At 42.0% G+C, this 26777-nt stretch overlaps 1 protein-coding gene across 4 annotated transcripts in view; it reads left to right on the forward strand.

Annotated features, from left to right (window-relative positions):
* LOC129822630 (corticotropin-releasing factor receptor 1-like) overlaps positions 1-26777 on the forward strand; it is a 168149-nt gene that overhangs the window by 80678 nt on the left and 60694 nt on the right. For all 4 annotated transcript variants that reach the window (XM_055880997.1, XM_055881010.1, XM_055881003.1 and 1 more), the window contains one exon: positions 12763-12845. In XM_055880997.1, the coding sequence (XP_055736972.1) occupies positions 12763-12845 (83 nt within the window). The remainder of the gene's footprint in view (positions 1-12762; positions 12846-26777) is intronic.

Raw genomic sequence — 26777 nt, forward strand, 5'->3', positions numbered from 1 at the left:
TAATGTCAATGCATCGAAGCGGTACAAAACAAATGCAATGGAAAGGTGAGCAATGAATATTAATGTATACAGTATATTCAATGTAATATGATTCGGGCTGTTGGTCATGGGACATTTCACGGCGGGTCTTGAAAAGGTTTAAGCTCTCATGTTCAATTGGTTAATAAAAGGGACTGTTTACCAATTTCTCCCATCATTATCCATTTTCGGAGAAACCCACTTAAAAAGTAAACAGAAACTGCAGTAACAGATGCCTGGTTCTCAGTATTTCTCTCTCGCGCTCTCTCTCTCTCTCTCTCTCTCTTGCTCTCTCAGTTTGACGTCATGTAAAAGATTCAAACCAACACCAAAATCTGTTTTAATAATTTACGAAGTAAGATTTAGTAAACTCTTGAGACATCAATGTGGATAGTTTAATTAGCTGATGTTAGTTAAAGAGGACTGTCATTGATTTTGTTTTCATATAGCTCCCATTCCAACCATAACCACCTAATCACTATCAGAAACTAGCATTTCCTCCTTTTCTCAGAGGGTCAATGTGTGAATGCACATTCATTTGTGTGCTTCTCTTGAAATGATCAGTAGGGTTAAATGAATCCTAGTTTTGTGTGGATGCACCAATTTAATAAATGAAAGTCTTCTGATTCTGCAGATTAAAAATGTTGATGATTTTTTAATTGCTGGAGTAAGTGCTTAGGCCTGTTTGTGATATTCCCTCTAGTAATTAGTCACTAACCATTAAAGACGAGTGATGATAGCGAAGTGGAGGACACACAAATCTACCCTCAGTACCACCATAGGCCCCCTTACTCTTTCTCTGTCCACTTAGGCCCAAGGAAAAGGACGAAAGGGCCATGTAAATTAGATAACACACCACTCCAGAAGGTTACATTACAGTATGAGAAACAGCAAAGTGTTGATCCATATGTCACAACCTGACCTAAGAGACATGATTCATCGCACGATCTATCCTTTATATCCTTTTCTGTGATTTCATTTCTCTAGTCCTTCACTTTCATTGCAGAAAAGATAACTCCCACACATTAGTATTACATCTGCATGTTATTGTGGACATTTAGGACAGAGACCTTTTTCAAGATGATAGTCCTTCCTCTCTTCTGTCATCCCACACAATCCAAAGGGATATTCATTTAATAAGTAAATGTCAGTGTTTCCATAAAATAAACATAGACGTACAGTACACCATGGAATGGCATTTCACTTCCATTGAAAAGGGTCAGAGGGCACCTTCTGTGAGCTTTGTTGTGATGTCATCTTCCTGTATCCTGGTCCACACAGTACATAGAGATTTTAGTAGGTTAGCTAATATTATTGACTTTTAAATGATGCTAAAATGTACGCACACCGATGGAGCTGAAGGGCCTATGATGTTTTGACTCTGAACAGTCAGACAGCTAACAGCGACATGAAGCTGCCACATGGGGAATCGTAGGTGGCTGGTTTCCGTTAGTTTTATCTTGTTCTTGATGTCATGTCTTGTTTTGAGGTGTTTTGACTGATGTTACATCTGTGCTAATATGTCAAATATTTTCTAGCTAGCTAGCCAACAACTGTAACAATGTACACTCCTCAAAAAAATAAAGGGAACACTAAAATAACAAATCCTAGATCTGAATGAATGAAACATTCTTATTAAATACTTTTTTCTTTACATAGTTGAATGTGCTGACTACAAAATCACACAAAAATTATCAATGGAAATCAAATTTATCAACCCATGGAGGTCTGGATTTGGAGTCACACTCAAAATTAAAGTGGAAAACCACACTACAGGCTGATCCAACTTTGATGTAATGTCCTTAAAACAAGTCAAAATGAGGCTCAGTAGTGTGTGTAGCCTACACGTGCCTGTATGACCTCCCTACAACGCCTGGGCATGCTCCTGATGAGGTGACTAAAGCATCCGCCAACTCCTGGACAGTCTGTGGTGCAACGTGGCGTTGGTGGATGGAGCGAGACATGTTGTCCCAGATGTGCTCAATTGGATTCAGGTCTGGGAACGGGCGGGCCAGTCCATAGCATCAATGCCTTCCTCTTGCAGGAACTGCTGACACACTCCAGCCACATGAGGTCTAGCATTGTCCTGCATTAGAAAGAACCCAGGGCCAACCGCACCAGCATATGGTCTCACAAGGGGTCTGAGGATCTCATCTCGGTACCTAATGGCAGTCAGGCTACCTCTGGCGAGCACATGGAGGGCTGTACGGCCCCACAAAGAAATGCCACCCACACCATGACTGACCCACCGCCAAACCGGTCATGCTGGAGGATGTTGCAGGCAGCAGAACGTTCTCCATGGCATCTCCAGACTCTATCACGTCTGTCACATGTGCGTGTGAACCTGCTTTCATCTGTGAAGAGCACAGGGCGCCAGTGGCGAATTTGCCAAACTTGGTGTTCTCTGGCAAATGCCAAACGTCCTGCACGGTGTTGAGCTGTAAGCACAACCCCCACCTGTGGATGTCGGGCCCTCATACCACCCTCATGGAGTCTGTTTCTGACCGTTTGAGCAGACACATGCACATTTGTGGCCTGCTGAAGGTCATTTTGCAGGGTGCTGGCAGTGCACCTCCTTGCACAAAGGCGGAGGTAGCGGTCCTGCTGCTGGGTTGTTGCCCTCCTACGGCCTCCTCCACGTCTCCTGATGTACTGGCCTGTCTCCTGGTAGCGCCTCCATGCTCTGGACACTACGCTGACAGACACAGCAAACCTTCTTGCCACAGCTCGCATTGATGTGCCATCCTGGATGAGCTGCACTACCTGAGCCACTTGTGTGGGTTGTAGACTCCGTCTCATGCTACCACTAGAGTGAAAGCACCGCCAGCATTCAAAAGTCACCAAAACATCAGCCAGGAAGCATAGGAACTGAGAAGTGGTCTGTGGTCACCACCTGCAGAATCACTCCTTTTTTGGGGGTGTCTTGCTAATTGCCTATAATTTCCACCTTTTGTCTATTCCATTTGCACTACAGCATGTGAAATTTATTGTCAATCAGTGTTGCTTCCTAAGTGGACAGTTTGATTTCACAGAAGTGTGATTGACTTGGAGTTACATTGTGTTGTTTAAGTGTTCCCTTTATTTTTTTGAGTAGTGTATTTGAGACAAAAAGTGCTCATTGTGCAAATGTATTTATGTTTTCAATAAACATTTGGAGACGAAATATAGTTTAGGCCTACATGTTGTCAACAATCTAAGTCAACCCTGTCTGTTTTGCCTTTAGTTGTGCAGCCGTCGGTTTTGTTGCTAAACAACCAACCTGTCTATAGCACTGTCATATTTTTCTGCCTCTAAAGGTATTGGGAATTTTACATCGATGATGATGATATAGCTATATGATTCCTGGTTTCAGTACAGCTCATTGGATGCAAAATTATCTTCATATTATATAGAAATTATCATAGAAAAAAAATCTATGTATACAGTACCAGTCAAAAGTTTGGACACACCTACTCATTCCAGGGTTTTTCTTTATTTTTTACTATTTTCTACATTGTAGAATAATAGTAAAGACATCAAAACTATGAAATAACACATATGGAATCATGTAGTAACCAAAAAAGTGTTAAACAAATCAAAATATATTTGAGATTGCACAATCGTCTATGGGTGAGAGAGAGGACCAAGGCGCAGCGTGTGCAAAATACATTCTCTTTGAGTTAGAGAAGGGAAAAACACGCAACGAACACTATAACAAAACAACAAACGATCGTGAAGCTATAAACGTAAGTGCACACACAAGCTACAAACGTACAACATAGACAATTTCCCACAAAACCCAATGCATATGACTGCCTTAAAACCTCTAACGCCTCACAAACCTGGATCCGGGATCCCCCCCATCAAATAAGCTGACTAGCATAGGCTAGCCTAAAGCCACAGGGATATCATATAATAAAATGTTCATGAACTCACAAGTCCAAGACACCAAATGAAAGATACACATCTTGTGAATCCAGCCATCATTTCTGATTTTTAATATTTTTTACAGGGAAGACACAATATGTAAATCTATTAGCTAACCACGTTAGCAAAAGACACCACTTTTTTACTCCACCATTTTTTTACTCCATCAGTAGCTATCACAAATTCGACCAAATAAAGATATAAATAGCCACTAACCAAGAAACAACTTCATCAGATGACAGTCTGATAACATATTTATTGTATAGCATATGTTTTGTTAGAAAAATGTGCATATTTCAGGTATAAATCATAGTTTACCATTGCAGCCACCATCACAACTCTCACCAAAGCGACTACAATAACTACAGAGACCATCGTGTATTACCTAATTACTCATCATAAAACATTTCTTAAAAATACACAGCGTACAGCAAATTAAAGACACAGATCTTTTGAATCCAGACAATCTTTCAGATTTTCGAAGTGTTTTACAGCGAAAACACAATATAGTGTTATATTAGCTTACCACAATAGCAAACATCACAACAGCATTGATTCAAGGCAAAAATAGCGATAACGTATAAACCACCAAAATATATTAATTTTTTCACTAACCTTCTCAGAATTCTTCAGATGACAGTCCTATAACATCCTATTACACAATGCATATAGAGTTTGTTCGAAAATGTGCATATTTAGCGGCACAATTCGTGGTTATACAATGTGATTAGTGGCCAAAACTTCAAGCAATCTGTCCGGCGCCATCTTGGAGAGGCACCTATTCTAAACGAAAACTATTCATAAACTTGACTAAAAAATACAAGTTGGACAGCAAATGAAAGACAAATTAGTTCTTAATGCAATCGCTGTGTTACATTTTTAAAATTAACGTTACTTCAAGCATACAGCGTGCGCTAAAGCGAGACCGCACCGAAATTCATGGCGGAATTATTATTTGACATTTGTCAACATAAATACGAATTAACAACATAAAGATTGCTTACTATTTGCCGAGCTTCCATCAGAATCTTGGGCAAGGTGTCCTTTCTCCAGAACAATCGTCTTTTGGTTGAAAGATGTCCTCTTCTCATGTGGAAAAAGCAGCTAACGATAGCCACCCACTGGAGAGGTGCCCAACTAGTGAAAGCGCGTCACAAAGAAATCCAGGAAAATCGCAATAAACTGATATAAACTGCTATAAGTCGGTTTAAATTAACTACCTTATGATGTCTTTAACACCTATAACGAATAAAAACATGACCGGAGATATAGAACTGCTAAAACGAAAGCGTTTGCAGGACGCCATTGTGATGTCCTCTTGCGCCAGATGTCCCGTTGAAAAGAATGGTACTTCCGTTCCATGATCATTTATAGTGGCCCAGATTGCGCAATCCACTACATTCAAATTCTCCCCGCTTACTGACATCTAGTGGAAGGCGTATGCAGTGCATGTAGCCCGATGGCTTACATGGGGACTTATAAACTGACCTCAGAACAGGGACCTCGATTTCTGAAATCTCACTCCCTGACAGGAAATGTGCTGCAGAATGAGTTCTGTTTCACTCAGAGAAATAATTCAAACGGTTTAAGAAACTAGAGAGTGTTTTCTATCCAATAGTAATAATAATATGCATATTGTAAGAGCAAGAATTGAGTACGAGGCAGTTTAATTTGTGAACGAATTTTTACAAAGCCGAAATGGCGCCCCCTAGTGTCAAGAAGTTTTAAATATGGCTCTCAACTAGAGACAATGAACCACAGCTGCCTCTAATTGAGAACCAATCTAGGCAGCCATAGACATACAAACACCTAGACAAGACACTGACCCATTTACCCTACAAAACCCCAAGACAATACAAAAACACATACATTCCCCATGTCACACCCTGACCTAACTAAAATAATAAAGAAAACAAAGAATACTAAGGCCAGGGCGTGACAGAGATTCTTCAAATTAGCCACCCTTTGCCCTTAGTGCATTTGAGCCAATCAGTTGTGTTGTGACAAGTTAGTGGTGTTATACAGAAGGTTTACCCTATTTGCTAAAAGACCAAGTCCATATTATGGCAATGCCAGCTCAAAATAAGCAAAGAGAAGTGACAGTCCATCGTTACTTTAAGACATGAAGGTCAGTCAATGCGGAACATTTCAAGAACTTTGAAAGTTTCTTCAAGTGCAGTCGCAAAAACCATCAAGAGCTATGATGAAACTAGCTCTCATGAGGACAACCACAGGAAAGGCAGACCCAGAGATACCTTTGCTGCAGAGGATAAGTTCAGTAGAGTTACCAGCCTCAAATTGCAGCCCAAATAAATGCTTCACAGAGTTCAAGTAACAGTCACATCTCAACATCAACTGTTCAGAGGAGACTATGTGAATCAGGCCTTCATGGTCTAATTGCTGCAAAGAACCACAACTTATGGACACCAATAAGAAGAAAAGACTTGCTTGGGCCACGAAACAAAAGAAATGGACATTAGACCGGTGGAAATCTATCTTTTGGTCTGATGAGTCCAAGTTTGAGATTTGGTTCCAACCGCCGTGTCTTTGTGAGACGCAGAGTAGGGGAACGGATGATGTCTGCATGTGTGCTTCCCATTGTGAAGTATGTAGGAGGAGGTGCTTTGCCGGTGACACTGTGATTTATTTAGAATTCAAGGCACACTTAACCAGCATGTCTACCATAGCATTTTGTAGCGAAATGTCATCCCATCTGGTTTGCGCTTAGTGGGATTACCATTTGTTTTTGAACAGGACAATGACCCAACACACATCCAGGCTGTGTAAGGTCAATTTGACCAAGAAGGAGAGGGATGGAGTGCTGCATCAGATGACTTGCCCTCCATAATCAGCTGACCTCAACCCAATTGAGATGGTTTGGGATGAGTTGGACCGCAGAGTGAAGGAAAAGCAGGCAACAAGTGCTCAGCATATGTGGGAACTCCTTCAAGACTGTTGGAATAGCATTCCAGGTGAAGCTAGTTGAGAGACTGCCAAAGCTGTTATCAAGGAAAAGGGTGGCTACTTTAAAGAATATAAAATATATTTTTATTTGTTGAACCCTTTTCTGGTTACTATATGATTCCATATGTGTTATTTCAAAGTGTTGATGTATTCACTATTATTCTACAATGTAGAAAATAGTAAAAATAAAGAAAAACCCTTGAATGAGTAGGTGTGTCCAAACTTTTGACTGGTACTGTATATATTGCCAAAATCTTCTCCATACGATTTGTGATATAATTGTCCAGTGCATTTTTAGAACAATGATCTATCTCCCGAGTGAATCAACGTTGGTGTGAAGCCAGCGCAAACGCCATTTAGCTCATCCAGCAGTACAGTCAGATGATCAGAGCAGATTTGATTGCAATTGATTTGAAGGAAGGGACTTTAAACTCTAAAAATGGAGCAATTATCCCAGTCTGTTCCTCATCCAGAAGTTCTCTGTGAAAATATCCCCCCCACCCCAAATTTGAATTTATGAAATATGCTGACAAGAATAGAACGATGATGAACTGCTGGGAGCTGCTTCTCTGTGATTTTTAAATGGTCCCACACCACACTTTAGGTGATATATTAGATTAGCAAAGGTATAAATCTGGACACATGCAATGTTCTGGTCCTTTTTATAATAGCAAGCACACATTATCAAACATCTGTTAAATGGACATTTCACCCCAAGATTAGAGTTAGACAGACCTCAAAAGTAGACCAATTGTCTCAGGGTGTTTTGTCACTAAAAGTTGATCATTGAGTGTGCGATTAAAAGAAGGCTTAATCGTGGTTTATCTTTAAATGAGCCACGGCAATCCTGGAAAAACACCAGGGATCTCAATCTTCGTTGCAGAAACGTAAGAAGATCCACCACCAGCTCCACAAAAAGTGTAATCACACACTCAATATTTATTGACGGTCATGAACGCTTATTGATGTTCATGATCACTGTAATTACAAGTGTCATCGTAATTCAAATTACTTAAGCTAAATGATGACTCGTGTTAAGTTCACTAGAATCATTCTCCTGCCAATTCACATCGCCATATTCTAACTAACTAATTGATCCATGGTTCTGCCTTCCGCCCACCACTTTGTCAGGAGTGTGCTGTATGTGTGTGTGTGAGTGAGTGCGTGTGCATATGCATGTGTGAGTGTGTGCGTGTGCATGTGAGTGTGTGTGCATATGCGTGAGTGTGTGTGTGTACGAGTGCATGTGCATTTGCATGTGTGTGTGTGATCACTGAGAACTCTTTCATGGTTTGACAGGAGCAATTAAGGAGGCCCTTGGATTTTATGTGACTAATCAATACAACTACCAACTATAGGTAGCATTAGAGGCAGAAAAGAGTGGGACGGAGAGGGAGAAAAAGGAAATGAGGGGAAATGATGACAGGAACAATTACAAAAGTCATTGAGTTGTGTGTGTGTGATCAATATCAGCACAACCTGTAAGCAGGGTGAAAAGAGATAAGGAGGAAAAGTACAGAAATAGCCCAGGAAGGATTCAAGTCAAAAAGTAAAAAATCTAACGAGAAAAGTAGAACTCCAGTAGAGTGATGGACATGAATTGGAAAGAAAGAGGTGTAAAGATGTTATTTCCTGGACTCTCGCTCTTCCTCCCAGTCTCGCAGGTCTCTTCTATAACTTGTCCATCAGCATGTCCATTTGGCCTACAGCGATGCCTATACTGTCTGTCTGTCTGTCTCTCTCTCTCTCTCTCACACACACACACTCCATCTGGCCCCCTCTCCCTCTGTATTTCCCCCCTTGTTATATCGACAGTCAGTAGAGTGAGTTCTCCAGCCTTGTACACCACCACCCCCACCCCTCAACAACTCAGCCCAACTCTCCAGTCACTGCTCCGTTGCATTCCACCTCTAAATTCTGTCCAGAAACACTGTCTGCCCCCAATCTGCTCAGGCTTTAACAGAAGCTGTGTTGAGTCCTTCCCTAGTCCCTCTGGTCCAAGCTAGAGTGATCGACTAGCACTGTACTCGTCACATTACCGTCTGTGTCCAATGGAGCTTATACCTGCTAGGAGACAGACAGTTGGAGGGAAGAGCTGAGACAACTGATGGCTAAAGTCCTTGACTACCCTCCAATTGCTTCTCTCTTGGCTCAGTGTACTCGTCATTATGGATAACCCAAGCGTGGATGATGAAAGGGTACAAGCCAGCCTGAAGCTGGAGAACTTTGGCAGAACGTTTTGCTGAAAGTTTCCTTCATACATGGTGCTGTATCATAATTTCAGAGTTGTAGTTGTCTTCCCAGATAGGTTACATTGGTATTATCATTTCATACAGCTTTAGATGTTTCATCCCTGATATTAGTGTTTCACACCTGATAGTCAAAGACACGACACACCCCTAGATGTAGTCTGGAATTAAATCGTTCAATTGGGCCCCGACTCCTGATCATTCTTCACATCTATCTCCTTTGTGGCTGGGTTTACTGACTGTAGGGGTTCCGTTCAGATAACTGTATAACTGGGCTTCCCACTTGCTTCTTAGAATTCCTAGAGCTCTTCAGAAGGTGAAGATTGAACCCCATTCATACTCACCAGATATATTCTCCCCTGTACAAAGATAATTCCTCAAATAATGGTAGACAGTATTTTCGCTGTTCTGCGTTGCCACGCTTACTATATAGCTTGTCAGCTCGTCGATTTAAGCCCACTTAAGATGTGCCGGCTGTAGCGATGACTTCCGACGGCTGAGCATCAGAGCGGTACATGACATACACATCCCGTTTGAGGGGGGCGAGAGAGAATGTTAAGCTTCTGGCGGGGGCTTCCATGGGATTCAGATAGATTTAGATGAATTAGAGCTTAGAAAGCTGACAGCGAGTATCCAATACCCATGGGGGTCTCCGTGGCGAGTGGGCAGAGAGAGGGAAAGTGAGAATGAGATCACACTGAATGAGAAGGAGACTGTAGCAAGTCAATAAATGGTAATGTGTCAACTGTATGTGTTTATAATTGGAGTTTAACATGATTGATCTTTGGAATTACTGTGTACTGAAAATGAGTGTCGGACCATCTCAAGGTGGTTTCCTGGATTTTCTGGAAGTCTGGATTTTGCACTGGCCTTTGTATTGTTTCAATTATAGTCAGGAGGGGGTACATGGGAGCCTCTTCTTCAGGGTAGATATTGACTGTCGGAAAATGCAGAATGCAGATCCAGACTTTAAATCTTTCCTTCTCTTCCTTTCCAATTTCAGTCTAGCTCTCAGCTGGAGTTCTACTTTTACTAATGGAATTCCATTCTCCTTTGTTATATTTGTTATGTGTTTATACTTATTCAGACAGTTGGAAGGAGAGGTGGAGACAGATGAGGGAGGATGTGAAGTGTAGAAATTCCAGACCTGGAATTTACTGACCCTTCTAGACTCTATCTTGAGGAAGGAAGTTCCAGACCTGGGATCCCGATCTCTGCAGTGTTACCGCTCCACCAAAGCCTGCATTCTATCGTTTTTTTAAATTTATGATATTAGTGGGTTTTGATCAATACAGGGACTGATGGGTGTAAATCCTTAGCCGCAGGGGCGTTGCTGTGAGTGAGTTAGCCTGAGTTCAAGGTCACATTGGCTTGATTCTGGACATCATAGCTTGATGGGATCCAGACACGAGGGCCACACTTATTCCCCATGGTGCACCATTAATTCCTAGCGACCTCATCTTCAAACAAAGCTGAAAAGAAGAGAAACCCTTGGGATGGGCAGCTTAGAAAAAGGTCACTGTGATTGATTTTCAAAGTCAAAAAGATGAAAACAGTATCGTTTTTGTGGATATTGCCATCCGTGACTAAATGTAATCTTCTCCTCTTAAGTGCAATGTCCTTGCCTCAATCTATCCAAGAAAGCTTATTTCCATGGACAGCAGTATGGCATTCGTACACCTTCTGAGAAAGTGTACTATAGCTCAACGTTCAGTGTAGAGTGAGGAAGAGGTCCTTGCTCAGTGCAGGGCCAGCGGCTCTCAGCTGCAGTGGGAATGATTGAATCACACTGATAATAGCTACTCAGCCTTAAAGGTATTGATTTGAGGCCTTCCCCAAATCCCCCTACAGCAGAACCCCACAATAGGGGCGACTCAAGTAGGAGAGTGATATCATTCACATGGTGGGCCAGAGCAGTTTGGCAGAAATGTATTGTCAGCGGTTTGTTTCAGAAGACCATCCATCCCTTGCTTTCTGCAGTGTGTGTGTATGTGTGTGTGTGTGTGTGTGTGTGTTTTTGTTTGTGTGCGTTTATACTGTCTCATTCTCTATCAGATACAGTATGTACTGTATGTCATATCCATAGTATGCCATGTGTTCAGTACAACACAACCTCCAACCCAGTTCAAAGATTGAACTGTGTGTATTCTTAATGACATAATGAAGATAAGCTGTAGGACAGAAGCATAGGTTAGTCCAACGGGTTATTAGTATTTAGTGATACAGACTATGCAAGTTAAAATGTTGATGTCAATGATCAATAAATGCATGAGAGTGTGTTCATTAGTGTTTGTATTACACCCCAACTCCCACTGATCAGAACAGGTCAATCAATGCAGCCTACTGCCTTGCCTAGTTTTAAATAAAGATTACACATAATGGTCGATAAATGAATCAACAATGCCAAGGAGAGAATATGATATGAACGGAATGTCAATGACTTACCAACAATGTTTTCTAACCGCAAACATTGATCTCAAACAGTATACTGTGTATCTGTACATGTAGACAAACAAGGTTGTACCTATCTACTGTAATACCGAACCCCTGCAACAACAAAAACAATTGTCTTTTGAAAAATTCTGATATTGTCAAATATTTATTCATTTTTTTTGGAATGTGTATACCACATCAAGAGTGTCATTACTGAAATATCATGTCATCACACGTCTCTCCATTAATTGTAGTTCTGGATTTCATTCTTATTTTCCATACTTTCTGTAATGATTCACCAAGTCTTATCAAAATGTTTTTTTTTCAATCCCATTACTTCGTGTTTGTACAGATCCTCATGTTTAGAGCATAGCAGGAAGTATACAAAATCTTATGGCCTTAGGTCGTGCTTACGTTTGATATGTTTTGTATTTTGTCTGTCGAATTCATATGATGTAACATAATGAGAGCATGGCATGCCACCTACTCTATGTCAATCAACTTAAGAACAACCAATTAGACCTGTCTTGGGGTAATGACATGATGCTTCATTTCTTGCAGTTTGTCAGGTAATATTATGATGGTTCATTAGGTGCTAGTGGAGCGTTAGCTGACAGTCTTTATTTTAGGTTAGCTTAATGGAAGCTTCTCTAATGTCAAACATGTAAAGTGTGGTGTACCGCAGGGCAGCTCTCTAGGCCTGACTGCTTTTGGTCTGTCTTCTGCTGTCTCCGACACTCTGTCGCTTACTTTGTCGCAACCTTGGGAACACAGCGGAGAGTCTTTTAGAAGTCTGTGGCTTTGCTTCTCTGTTTGTCTCTTGCTTACTTCTTGAGTCACATTACCTCCACTGTGTGCATGTAGCATGTGCACCTGACATCAAACAAAGACACCTATTAGCTTTTTTGGGGTTTCTTTGCTTCACTTTGTTGTATTTTTGTATTATTTAGAGCATAAAAAGCGGCAGCACTGTCAAGAGTTGGGTTTGGCGTGCAACATTGTCAAGACTGGATCATGTGTCCTCTATCTGGGGCTATCAGCACTCTAAGCTGCATAAATTACAGCCACCCTGCGTGGTTTTTGCAGAATCTGAGTTTAAGGTTTCGGTTCATTTTAGACGCTTGTATGAAAGGAGAAATGGTGCATGTTTGCTAACTTTACTTACATGGTTTTCAATCCTTTATTTCCACAGACAATGTGTACAGAGAATGCCTTTCCAACGGGTCCTGGGCCGTGAAAGGCAACTACACCCAGTGTCAAGAGATTCTCAATGAGGTATGTACTGTATGTAGCATGGTTATTGTTGTATGGAAAGGTAACTGTTTAACTCTGAGAATACTGAGCCTTTCTCTGTAATGGTTAGTAAAATATCTATTCTTCCATTCTTCTTCTAAGGATACAAGCACTGCTGAAAATATCTTTACTATCTATTTGTAGAGAAATTCTCAGTATCCCTCAAACACACACATGACAGTCTGGAGGCAGCACAGGGTCAGACACAGAGCAGCATCCCTAAAGCATTGTGGGAGTTAGTTAAAGAGGAAGTTTTGATTTTTACAACCACATCTCAATTTTTTATGTAAATGTAATTGTTTTGAGGAACTTTAAAAAAATATATATGTATTTTTTTTTATTGGACATACAGTTAAAGTCGGAAGTTTACATACACATTAGCCAAATACATTTAAACACAGTTTTTCACAATTCCTGACATTTAATCCTAGTAAAAATTCCCTGTCTTAGGTCAGTTAGGATCACCGCTTTACTTTAAGAATGTGAAATGTCAGAATAATAGTAGAGCGAATTATTTATTTCATCTTTTATTTATTTCATCTCATTCCCAGTGGGTCAGAAGTTTACATACATGCAATTAGTATTTGGTAGCATTGCCTTTAAATTGTTTAACTTGCGTAAAACGTTTCGGTTAGCCTTCCACAAGCTTCCCACAATAAGTTGGGTGAATTTTGGCCCATGCCTCCTGACAGAGCTGGTGTAACTGAGTAAGGTTTCTAGGCCTCCTTGCTCGCATATGCTTTTTCAGTGCTCTCCACAAATGTTCTATAGGATTGAGGTCCGGGATTTGTGATGGCCACTCCAATACCTTGACTTTGTTGTCTTTAAGCCATTTTGCCACAACTTTGGAAGTATGCTTGGGGTCATTGTCCATTTGGAAGACCCATTTGTGACCAAGCTTTAACTTCCTGCCTGATGTCTTGAGATGTTGCTTCAATATATCCACATCATTTTCTGTCCTCATGATATCATCAACTTTGTGAAGTGCACCAGTCCGTCCTGCAGCAAAGCTCCCCCACAACATGATGCTGCCACTCCCATGCTTCACAGTTGGGATGGTGTTCTTCAGCTTGCAAGCCTCCCCCTTTTTCCTCCAAACATAACGATGGTCATTGCAGCCAAACAGTTCTATTTTTGTTTCATCAGACCAGAGGACATTTCTCCAAAAAGTATGATCTTAATCCCCATGCGTAGTCTCTTTGTTTATGGTGGTTTTGGAGCAGTGGCTATTTCCTTGCTGAGCAGGCTTTCAGGTTACGTCGATATAGTACTCGTTTTACTGTGGATATAGATACTTTTGAAACCTGTTTCCTCCAGCACCTTCACATGGTCCTTTGCTGTTGTTCTGGGATTGATTTGCACTTTTCGCACCAAAGTATGTTCATCTCTAGGAGACAGAACACGTCTCCTTCCTGAGCGGTATGACGGCTGCATGGTCCCATGGTGTTTATACTTGTGTAATGTTGTTTGCACAGATGAACGTGGTACCTTCAGGCATTTGGAAATTACTTCCAAGGATGAACCAGACGTGGAGGTCTACAATTATTTTTCTGAGGTCTTGGCTGATTTCTTTTGAATTTCCCATGATTTCAAGCAAAGAGGCACTGAGTTTGAAGGTAGGCCTTGAAGTATATCCACAGGTACACCTCCAAATTACTCATTTGATGTCAATTATCCTACCAGAAGCTTCTAAATCAATGACATCCTTTTCTGGAATTTTCCAAGCTGTTTCAAGGCACAGTCAAATTAGTGTATGTAAACTTCTGACCCACTGGAATTGTGATGAAGCTGAAGTTGATTTGGTGGAATGTGAAGTTTTTTCCGTTGATTTTCCAAAGCGTGTTACTGGTTTGCTCATGCTAACTTAGATACACTTTATTACTGGGTAATTAAAATGTTTTTGAGATCATGAGAAGTATGAATTTAGGCAAAATTGCGGATTATTTACAAAAATTGTCGGAGACGAGACATCGTGCGACTTCTTTCTACATTGCTCAACTGGAAGCCGTGTTTTTGAGAAAATTACCTCAAACAGCAAATCATGAACAAAGGCTCCAAAAACAGCTCTCATTATAGTGATGCAGGTCATTAGATGTTGTGAAATTGTCTCGTTCCGAACTTTATCCGCAATGTTATACTCCCTTTTACTGCGACTCAAAAGATTCCCCTCCATCCATTCTACAAGTAACTGCCAAAATAAAGGAAACACTTGAGTAAATTCGGGATACAAAGTGTATTGAAAGCAGCTACAACACAGGAATTTCCAGAGTCTTGTAGAATCTATGCCAAGGCGCATTGAAGCTGTTCTGGCGGCTCTTGGTGGCCTACTGCCCTATTAAGACGCCTTATGTTGGTGTCTCTTTGATTTTGCAATTCTTTGTGTAGTAGCAAGCTACACAGAGAATGGAACAGCTGGATAAGCTAAACAGCTCGAGTTGCACAAACGGGAATATAACGCTGCGGATAATGTTCAGAATGACACAATCTCAGGTGTACAACATCTAAACATCTGCATCACTATACAGAGATTTTACTTTTCTAAAAGGACATATTTGGATGTTTTTGGAGCGTTTGTTCATGTTTTTTCAGGGCCCCCGTACTACACAACGAGGATGAGGAATTGATTTACTGTTTTGGGTTTCTCATAAACAAGTGAAATGACAAAAAAAAGGTGTCTGAACCCTTCCCATAACATATCATTTTCATTCAAAAAAATATAGATTTCATTGTAAAAAAGAAAGATTCTACTGTAAGTACCTTGCGCAAGGTCACAACGTCTGTAGCACCTCCGATACTGATGCAAGTAACCCTCACGTTCATCGGATTTTTTTTCCCGTCGGCTCTGGTATTTAAAGCGAATGGCTAGCCTCAGGTTACTGACCCTCTTCTCGAATCTTGAGGCTACCTCCTGCTAATAGAAACATTCTGCGGTACAACCGAAATCACAACAGCACCACCATGTGCTCCCCCAGCACACATTCTCTTTAAAATTCCAGGACTGATGATGTGTGTTATAGAGTGGGTGTTGCATGCTTCACCTCTTCAGTTTGCTTTTCATTGTCCATGAGCATCCTGTTGATCCTGGATGACTAAGCCTTCACAAGTTAATGCCTACTTGAAGCAACTGTACTCCGTCAAAATCGTTCAGACAGGGCCCAGCTCAGCTTTGTCATTCACAGCAGAATCTACCAGTCGTACAGAGTCATACCTTTATATTTCAGTCCTCAAGACAACATGGCTTTTACCGAACCACTTTTCTTCCATCTCCAACAAGCACCTCATGTAGCTCTATTGAGTCAGGCACATTCAAATGGAGCACTTTTTATGGGATGGGATGCTTAGTCCCTTTCTCTCTACCCTCCATCACACGTTAATGGAGTCCTGTTATTGTTGTGGGTCCTGGGGTGCCAGTAGGACACACACTGATTCTAGCCTTTACTGACTGGCAAGTAAGCGGGCCTACTATGGGCCATACATGCCTTCTGCCAGCTAAAATATGTATCATGGGTTGTTTTGGGAGGATAAGAGAGTGGGAGAGAGCTTGAATGATGTATAGGCTTGTTATCTTATTTGTAGCTTGTATTTAACAAGGCATAAGTGGTTGTTTACATCGACCAGATCATTATGGAGTGTAATGGAGGTGATCTGGTTGGAGGGAAGGGACGTTAGTGTGAGGTAGACTATATGCTTGGTCTCCCGAGTACTTGTTACAACTACTGTACAATGTGAATTAAAAACACATTTTCTGTGAATTTTCTCACATCAAGCTATTCCAATGCCTCTACCACTGATTGTAAACAGGTAAATTAGATTCCCTTATAATACTTTTTAACCCCACATTTGACCTGTGACCTTTTTGCCTTCCTTTCCATTCCCTGAAAAAACTGACCACTATAGTATATGCATCACTTACAGGACTATGAGTCATATAGTAAACAAATGATCTCCCTTCCCAAAACCAATCACGTAGATTGATTGTGATTGCCATTGGCAAGCAGACAGCTGCTAGCTAGCAGTATTGTGAACAGGCGAACACGTGAGTCATCTAAGGTTGTTGAGGACCCCCTTGCCACTGGGCAGACGGCTGCACACTGCATGCTCTCTTCTCCCCACCATCTGTCTCCTGATGGACATACACATGCAAATGAATAAGTCCACTCACACAGGGGAGCACCCTGTCGCCTCAGACGCCCACTGCTTTGTGGTTTGACTCATCCAGATGCAATCATCGGGAAGGTTGGCGCTGCGCATTAACAAAATCAAACCTTGTGGTATAGGGAAAATTAAAAACAGTATGGGAATCAATGGCAGGATTATTCAAAGACTGAGGACGGTGGCAAAGCGGTGCTACTGTATTAAAACAGTGTCACCTTGCAGACACAAAGGTCCCAATGCACTTAATTAAAAGTAGTTCTAGTGACCTTTACTGATATTCAGAAAGTGTGCAATCCTTTAGGGTGTAGCTTTTGCTTACCAATCTTTTTTTAAATCAAGTAGGGAAAAGGTTAACTATATTACTCTTTTTTGGCATTCACTATATCTGACTACAGTGGTTCTTTTGTTGGAGCTGTTTATGCCAGCAATTCACACATTTTACGAGGTATGCAGTAACTGTTGAATTTGAACACTTTTAAGTGTTGGGTTTTAACACCGGTTGCATAAATAGTGGTAGACCAAACTTATATGACTAGGTTTTGTTGAGAAGAAAGAAAAGCCGTCTGCTGCCAGTGTTGCTAGCATCAGCATTCAATATCACCTTTAGGGAAAGACAGAAAGCAGAGAGGAGCAAAGAAAAATCTAGCCTCATCTCAGAGCAGGAGAGTACAAAAGCAAGGGGTTTTTTTTCCCCGGGAAGGTCTTTGACTATGTTTATAGCTGGATCGTGTTGTAAATGATAACTTGCCCTTTCCACCTGTAGAACATTTTAACCCACTTACAGCACAGTGGGCTACTGACAAGATGAGTTAACCACTTCAGTGTGGTTACAAAACGTTCAATTTGATCTCCCTATTTGTTCCGTATACCAGCACAGCAGGAGGGGGCTGAGTAAACGCTTTCTAGGGCATCTTCCGGTCCGCAAAGCTTATAGCTGACAAACTGGCTATAATCTTCTTGGTCCAATCACAAACCTGCATTCCTTGAAATCCCAGCAACCCTTGAGAGCATTTGGCTTATGATTCACCACAGTTTATATCGTGGTTGCTCAGTTGGTAATGGTTGTTTAAGGAGGAATTGCTGTCGCTAGAGTGCTGATTTCATTAAAATCATGTCCAGCTGTTGGTTTATGTTCTCATTTTCTCTGTGGTCAGTCTCCTCCTGCCCAGGCTGGATGTTTTGGGGTTATTTTCTCTCTAGTAGGCAGCCGAGTGAATGCTGCACTCCTACGACTTTACAGACTAAAACAGTGAAGGAACAGATATGATGAGCTTTGACCCTGGAATACATAGCTAGTTCACCGCTTTTAAGTTTCCTTTCCCTGGGCTAGGGCCCCCGTAGGAGAGAGCTCATGGGTTAGGAGTCATGTTAAGGTTACTTTTGTTTTAAAAGAACTTGGCAGAACCAGAGGTCATACAGCCTTTGCTTTTCATGTGATTACCATGATCATGGACTTGAATGATGTATGTAGTGTATCTGGTCATTTGCTGCATGCATTTGTAATAGAAAAGGGAAATGACTGTGAAATGTTCTTCATTCCAGTCCAGTGGCATATGTGGTTAAGAATGAAGCCATGTTCTAAAGACTTGACTACCCCGGTTTAAACGACCAATAGATGACTGCAAACGAACACAGCAAACAAACTTTTTTTATCACACACAACTGTACTGTGTTAATTTGCTTCATACAGTACATCTGTTCTGCTGTACTAAAACACCAGTGCAGGCACATGTCCCCATCCCATTCCACTGTGGCACATGTACTCTTAAACAAGAAAAGGCACTTTGTTAAGGTAGGAAAAGGTCGTTGTCAGCAGAGCCCCAGAGGCAGGGGGTATAGAAATAGCCATAGAGTATTTTCCCAGGTCAATCATGGCCTCTAAAGAGGGCTGTTTGTCACTCAGGTCCACAGACTTGACATGAAATAAAAATGCTTACTGGCCCAATGCTTTTCACGTGTTGTATATGTGAACTCGGGTTGAAAATTTGGCCCTCTAGGCTTCGGTAGATGGGCCAAAGACAAAAGAAAGTAAAAAAAAAAAAATCACTCAACTGTGAAAGCAAGTGCACAAAGAAACAAGGCAACAGTAAACATGTCATCCATAAATGATGCAGTGCCCCCCCTTGGGGCAATTAGTGACAATTATTCCAACTTATGTTGCGTGAATTAATAAGAGAGAATTAAAACAATGAGGTATGTTTTCCCTCGATGGAAATCAAAACTTGATAGCTCACAATGGACGGGATGTCAGAGAATGGACCCCACTGCTTGATGGGGAGATGCGTTACAGGAGAAAAGCAAAGAGAAAAACCTTAGTGGCATGTGGGGAAATGTGCTTATTTCACAGGAAGATATGTCATCAGAGCTGTTGCAAAATGGTGTTAAACTTCTTTGGTCTAAATCTGAATATCAGTTATCAAATAATATAGCTGCACATGGCACATTGTGTTAGCTAATCCAAGTTTATCATTTTAAATGGCTAGAAAACCCTTTTGCAATTATGTTAGCACAGCTGAAAACTGTTGTTCTGAATAAAGAAGCAGTAAAACTGGCCTTCTTTAGACTAGTTGTTCCTGTTCCCAAGAAAGCGAAGGTAACTGAGCTAAACGACTATCGCCCCGTAGCACTCACTTCCGTCATCATGAAGTGCTTTGAGAGACTAGTCAAGGATCATATCACATCCACCCTACCTGACATCCTAGACCAACTCCAATTTGCTTACCGCCCCAATAGGTCCACAGACATCACAATCGCAATACACTGCCCTAACCCATCTGGACAAGAAGAATACCTATGTAAGAATGCTGTTCATGGATTACAGCTCAGCATTTAACACCAGACCCTGGGTCTCGACCCCCCCCCCCCCCCCCCCCCCCCCCCCCCCCCCCCCCCCCCCCTTGCAACTGGGTCCTGGACTTTCTGATGGGCCGCCCCCAGGTGATGAGGGTAGGAAACAACATCTCCACACCGCTGATCCTCAACACTGGGGCCCCACAAGGGTGCGTTCTCAGCCCTCTCCTGTACTCCCTGTTCACCCATGACTGCGTGGCCATGCACGCCTCGAACTCAATCATCAAGTTTGCAACAACGACGAGACGGCCTACAGGGAGGAGGTGAGGGCCCTCGGAGTGTGGTGTCAGGAAAACAACCTCACACTCAACGTCAACAAAACAAAGAAGATGATCGTGGACTTCAGGAAACAGCAGAGGGAGCACCCCCCCTATCCACATTGATGGGACAGTAGTGGAGAAGATGGAAAGTTAAGTTCCTCGCCGTACACATCACGGACAAACTGAAATGGTCCACCCACACAGACAACGCAACAGCGCCTCTTCAACCTCAGGAGGCTGAAGAAATTTGGCTTGTCACCGAAAACACTCACAAACTTTTACAGATGCACAATCGAGAGCATCCTGTCGGGCTGTATCACCGCCTGGTACAGCAATTGCTCTGCCCACAACCGTAAGGCTGTCCAGAGGGTAGTGAGGTCTGCACAACGCATCACCGGGGGCAAAACACTCAGTCTCAACGTCAACAGTGAAGAGGCGACTCCAGGATGCTGACCTTCTAGGTAGAGTTCCTCTGTCCGGTGTCTGTGTTCTTTTGCCCATCTTAATCTTTTATTTTTATTGGCCAGTCTGAGATATGGCTTTTTCTTTGCAACTCTGCTTAGAAGGCCAGCATCCCGGAGTCGCCTCTTCACTGTTGATGTTGAGACTGGTGTTTTGCGGGTACTATTTAATGAAGCTGCCAGTTGAGGACTTGTGAGGCGTCTGTTTCTCAAACCAGACCCTCTAATGTACTTGTCCTCTTGCTCAGTTGCGTACTGGGGCCTCCATTCCTCTTTATTTTCTGTTTAGAGCAAGTGTGTGCTGTTCTGTGAAGGGAGTAGTACACAGCATTGTACGAGATCTTCAGTTTCTTGGCAATTTCTCGCATGGTATAGCCTTCATTTCTCAGAAGAAGAATAGACTGACAAGTTTCAGAAGAAAATGCTTTGTTTCTGGCCATTTTGAGCCTGTAGTCGAACCCACAAATGCTGATGCTCCAGATACTCAACTAGTCTAAAGGCCAGTTTTCAGCTGTGCTAACATAATTGCAAAATTATTTTCTAATGATCAATTAGCCTTTTAAAATGATAAACTTGGATTAGCTAACACAACGTGCCATTGGAACACAGGATTTATGGTTGCTGAGAATGGGCCCCTGTACGCCTATGTAAATATTCCATTACAAATCAGCCGTTTCCAGCTAAAATAGTCATTTACAACATTAACAAAGTCTAAACTATAGTTCTGATCAATTTGATGAGCAAAAAATGTCATTTTCTTTCAAAAACATGGACATTTCCTAGTGATCCCCAAACTTTTGAATGGTAGTGTATATTCCCCCCACAGTCATGGGGGACAACAAGTCTAAATTGTGGAAAATTTTATGGGCAGAGCTTATAGGTCCTTATAGGATGCTTGTTTCTCATGAGGAGATACATATACAGTGGGGTCCAAAATTATTAACACGCTTGATAAAGATGTTAAAGTAGGTATGGGGTTCTTTTCTGGTTCCCAACCCAAGTGCTAATGCTGTTTAGCAATCTCACGGTGTTTGCATTTTGTTGGATGACATGAACATAGAGCTCTTTGGCCACGCACACCAGTGGTGGGTTTGGTGTCCAAATGAGAACGCATGAGCAGAAGAGAACCCCATATCTACTGTAAAATATGGTGGTGGATCTTTGATGTTATGGGGCTATTTTGCTGTGGAGTGTGGATCTTCCAGCAAGACAATAACCCCAAGCACACATCAAAATCCAAATAAATTGTTAATGGGCAAACACGTTTTTCATCGAGAGCTGCATATATGTTAAATATTTCATGAATGTAGGTCAAACGGGACTGGAGATATGCTTGTTCAAAGTTTCAGTCGATTAGTATAGCGATGTGCAGGGGCCCATTGATGTGTGCTTGGGCCAATTAGTGTAATTTTGTAAATGTCGGATCTCCATCTCCGTGGAAAGACGCCTCATTCACCAGTGGTGTCGACTGTGACGAACATACGGAGACAGATCCATAGTCCCCCTCTTATTTCCTCATGGGGGACAACAACTGGCTCAGGCAAGTTATCTTGTCGAATTACATCTTGCATACGCTGTGCGTTAGGGGGATGCTGCTGCTCTGCCAGGAAAGAGAAAGAGATGCCTCAGGACATAGTACTATCACCATGTCTCGTTATGCTGAGGCAGACAAATGAGCAATGAGGGACTCATTTCCGAGTAAAAAAATACATCCCAATGTCTGCCCTACATCCCAGACTTCCTGTTTTATACAGAATACAAGGTACTTGTTGGTTCTTTTGTGAATGACAAAGCTATTTACCCCCAGTTAGAGCACAGCACAGAGAGACACAGGCACAGATAGCAGACAGGAGAGTGTAGATTAAGCAGTGTTGCAGCATGAGGTAAAAGAGACTCCCCCACCTGCGAGATCAAGATAGCCCTGCTAGAAACAGCTGATAGGATGAATTTAACATTTTTCACAAAGTGTAGTGGGGAAGACAGTTGGGCACAGAGCGAATGAAACTGTGAGTATAACTGCTACCTCTGTATCAGAGAACTAAATTCATTCTTAGAACTAAAACATTAAAAGGTGGGGAGAGGATCATGTTTTGCACATACTGCGGATAGCCTGCCCCGCGAGAAATAAAGGGAAACTGCATGGATGTGTTTTAGTGGGAACCCCTTTCAACCTGCTTTTTTTCTCTCTCGCCCACTTTTACTAATCACTACTGTATGTCCATTTACAGTTTCAAGGTGCTGGAATCTCCTCTTGCAGATTTCAAATGTATCAGTAAAATCTCAGCTCTACAAGTGAGATGCTCGCTGTGTTCCAAAGTACAAAGCCAAAAGTAATTTGACCAAATGGCTAAATACCAACTGAATGTACCAGCTCAAATCTCTGACTCAAGTCTTAACACATGCCATTGTGTACCAATGGCACACATGTTTTCTATAATCACAGATCTTAGTCATCGTCGGGAGTCATTCATATACACATCAAACTAAAATAATAGTTTATCTAAACCAGCACTGCAGCAGAAGGAGAGGCAGGGGAGTCAGGAGAAATGAGATGAGGACCCAGCCATCCCTACTGTTCATAGGCTGGCGATGCAGCCTGCTCCCTCTGTTTGGCTCTGCATGGCATGCTGCTCCTCCATTCTCACTGTCCTATTTTATTGGCTCGGAGAGCTTTCACTGGCCTCCTTTAAGAGGGCAGGAGGAAATTGGTGACAGATTTGGCCAGCGGGAAGGCTGGCCTCTAAGAGTGGGAGGCGGCTGGGCACAGCCATCAACAAGCCTCCACCTATCCTCCCCCTCTGCGGACCAGCGTTACGTGACAAAACATATGAGCCTTGTTCTTATCAGGTTTCAGGGAGGTCAGACACACAACACAAGGCTCACAGCCTCCGATGTTTTAATAAACATGTTAACTCTTGAACAAATACAAAAACAGCCTGTCCTTACACACCGGCACATACACAGTACACATGCATGTCCTGCTGATGTGTATAGATGGGTAGATGGGTAGATGGGTGGATGGATGGATAGATGGATAGATGGATAGATGGATAGATGGATAGATGGATAGATGGATAGATGGATAGATAGATAGATAGATAGGATGCAAGCCTGTGTACCACATCGTATGCTAGGACTATCCGGTCTGTCCCAATTGCCTAATTAAAGAGATAGGGGCCAGGAAGGATGTCCACAGAAGCAGTCTGGATCCCTCCCTGACATCTGTTTCCCTCAGACCCAGCAAGAATATGAATATTTCTAAGAAACTGTTGCCAGACGGAGCATTAGGATCATTGTTACCATATGTGAGACCCTATGTAAAGTGATCCTTATAAACCTGGCAGTTGTTTTCACTTGGTATGATGGGGTGAGTTACAGCTTGCCTTCGCAGTGTTTGTTTGGGGGCTGCTCTGAATGCTGCTACTGCCTTAGCCAGGAAAGCGAAAGAGATGCCTCAGGGTTGAGTACTATCACCATGTTAGAGACCATTTCCAGGGACCACCGCTGCTTGCTTTCCCCCGGTGACCACTTCCCTCCGATGACCATTCAAGCCGTGAACTTTCCAACCCTCTCTTGACCTTCCGTCTCATTTATTTAAATTGCTTTTCTTTTTTTTTGTGTTGCTATGAAGCGCTTTGAGATTCTTTATGTAATGAAGAGCGCTATAAAAGGTAAATCATTTTGTCTGCCTTAGATCCCAGAGTTCCTGTTTTATGCAGAATACAAGGGAGTCGCTGGTTCGTTTGTGAATGACAAAGCTAGTTCCCCCCCAGTTATAGCACAGCACAGAAAGAGACAGAGACAGAGATAGCAGACAGGATAGAGTGTAGATGAAGAATCTCGAGGAGACCCTTGGCAGTGTTGTAGCCTGAGGTAAAACAGACTCTTCCACCTGCAAGATCAAGATAGCCCTGCATGAAACAGCTGCTAGGATAAGTGTGCATTTGCGTATGCAAATGTCTGTGTATGTAAGTGAGTGAGTGAGTGAGTGAGTGTGTGTGTTGGTAGGGGAATGGGGTGCTTCCAGTTTAAAAAGTTTTTAAAATTCTCATGACTCATCAAGGCGTACGTTTGTAATCTGCCAGTGGCTGCCTGTTGGTAATCCATCTAAGTGACAGATTATATTGGGGGATTACCGGGGAGATAATCGGATCAGGATGATCTGGATGGATAAAGATTCACATTTGTCTCTGGGGGGAGTTTGTTTTTGTTTCTTTGTCTGTTAGTAGATCTTAGTCCCCCCCCCCCCCCCCCCCCCCCCTAGCTATCCAGTTCTCCAAAATTACAATAGAATGCGGAGGGAAACAACACTGTGGGGCAGAGCTAAATTCCAGAAAGAAGACAGGGAGGAAGTATGCAAAGAGTCTGTCACGATCGTTTGTAGAATTAACGGACCAAGGCGCAGCGTGCGTAGAGTTTAATTAAAGAAACTCACCAAAACAATACAGAAAAAAACTAAACGTGAAGTCAAATGCAGTGCTCACAGGCAACTACACACAAAAAAGATCCCACAAAAAACCCATTGGAAAAGGCTGCCTAAATATGATCCCCGATCACAGACAACGATAAACAGCTGCCTCTGATTGGGAACCATACCAGGCCAACAGACAAATAATAACCTAGATAACCCACCCTAATCACACCCCGACCTAACCAACATAGAGAATAAAATTATCTCTATGGTCAGGGCGTGACAGAGTCATCTCTAAAAAGAAAAGAGATGAGGGGCTGTTATTTGTAGAGAAGGAGATAGACAGTTGCCCCAGAGGTGTTAACTGTACAAGAATGTGAACGTTTAAATGGTGTAAAGTAAAGATGTGATTTAAAGTACCAATGACATATCATTTCTCTGTTTGATGTGAATGAAATTGACTAAATGACCAATATGTAATATTTTACATCACTCATTGCACGTTGATATTAATGACAACAAGGATTGTCTTGTCCCTTATAAAATGCCATCTGGTTGAGTTCTACAGGGGTCTTTTTCACAGATAATGATGGGAAGTCATATAATCCAGTGTCAACTCAAACCTCTGCACTTTGACTCTATCTATTCAATACCAGACTGTTCTAACAGTACATAATACATACAGACAGACAGAAATATTACAGTTTTTTTTTTTACAATCGCTAATATTGTTTTGTCCAAGCTGTAGTCACATTTTCAAAACTCTAAACACAATTAGCACAACAACCGTCTGTTGTGGACCGTACCATTAACACAATTCATGTTGTTTTCACAGAATATGTAGTCAATTAACACATTTCTAAAATGCTTACATTTTCTTTACATATTTCCTTACCCATTACCAAAATGATGGATCTTTCTTGTCTTATTCACAAATGCTTGCACACAGCACGCCAGAAATGAAGACCTAATGTCTAAGACCTTAACTATAGCGTAAAGCCTCTACTTCTGCAACAACAGCAGCTCAAAAGCTATATTGAAACAGATGATAAGCATTTTTGAATGAACAGATCATTGAAACATTGAGAAATAGCTGATTTACTTGAAGTTGTGTAAAATAGACCAACCACAGCTGATTCCAATCGCAATCAGAGACATTGCCAGGTGTTGAAGTTCTTTCAATTACATGGACATACACAGTAAAAAGTGGACTCTTTGGATGGATTTTGACCAATGTGGAGACAGAACAACACAGAGGAGCAGAGAGAGAAAAAACGATGTTTGGACAAGGGAGAGGAATAGTTAAACCAGGCAGAGGAGTAGCTGGACCAGGCAGAGGAGTAGCACGACAAGGCAGAGGAGAAGCCGGACCAGGCAGAGGAATAGTTGGACCAGGACAATGAAGAAGGGGAGGTAGGGGGAGAGGAGTAAGAATGTGTGGTGGTGTTCAAAGGAGAGTAAGATCTGTTGTCACTGACGAAATAAGAGCCACCATCATAGACCATGGTTTATCACATGGTCTATCACTGAGAGAGGCTGGTGAAAGAGTCCAGCCTAATCTCAGACGGTCAACCGTGGCTTCCATTATCCGGAATTTAACAAACCAACAGGTAAGTAATGCATTTCACAAGGGCTTCTTCTATCATTACTGTTGCAATGTCTCACTGTAACTGTAGGCCACCAGGCTCAATGCAAAGATGTATGTTGTATTTTTGTTGCTCTAAAGGACGTCTTCCTCCCTCTGGGGAGGAAGGAAAGCTCCTCAGTGGAGACCGAA

The sequence above is a fragment of the Salvelinus fontinalis genome, chromosome 2, assembly GCF_029448725.1.
Source record: "Salvelinus fontinalis isolate EN_2023a chromosome 2, ASM2944872v1, whole genome shotgun sequence".
NCBI classification, from domain to species: Eukaryota; Metazoa; Chordata; class Actinopteri; order Salmoniformes; family Salmonidae; genus Salvelinus; species Salvelinus fontinalis.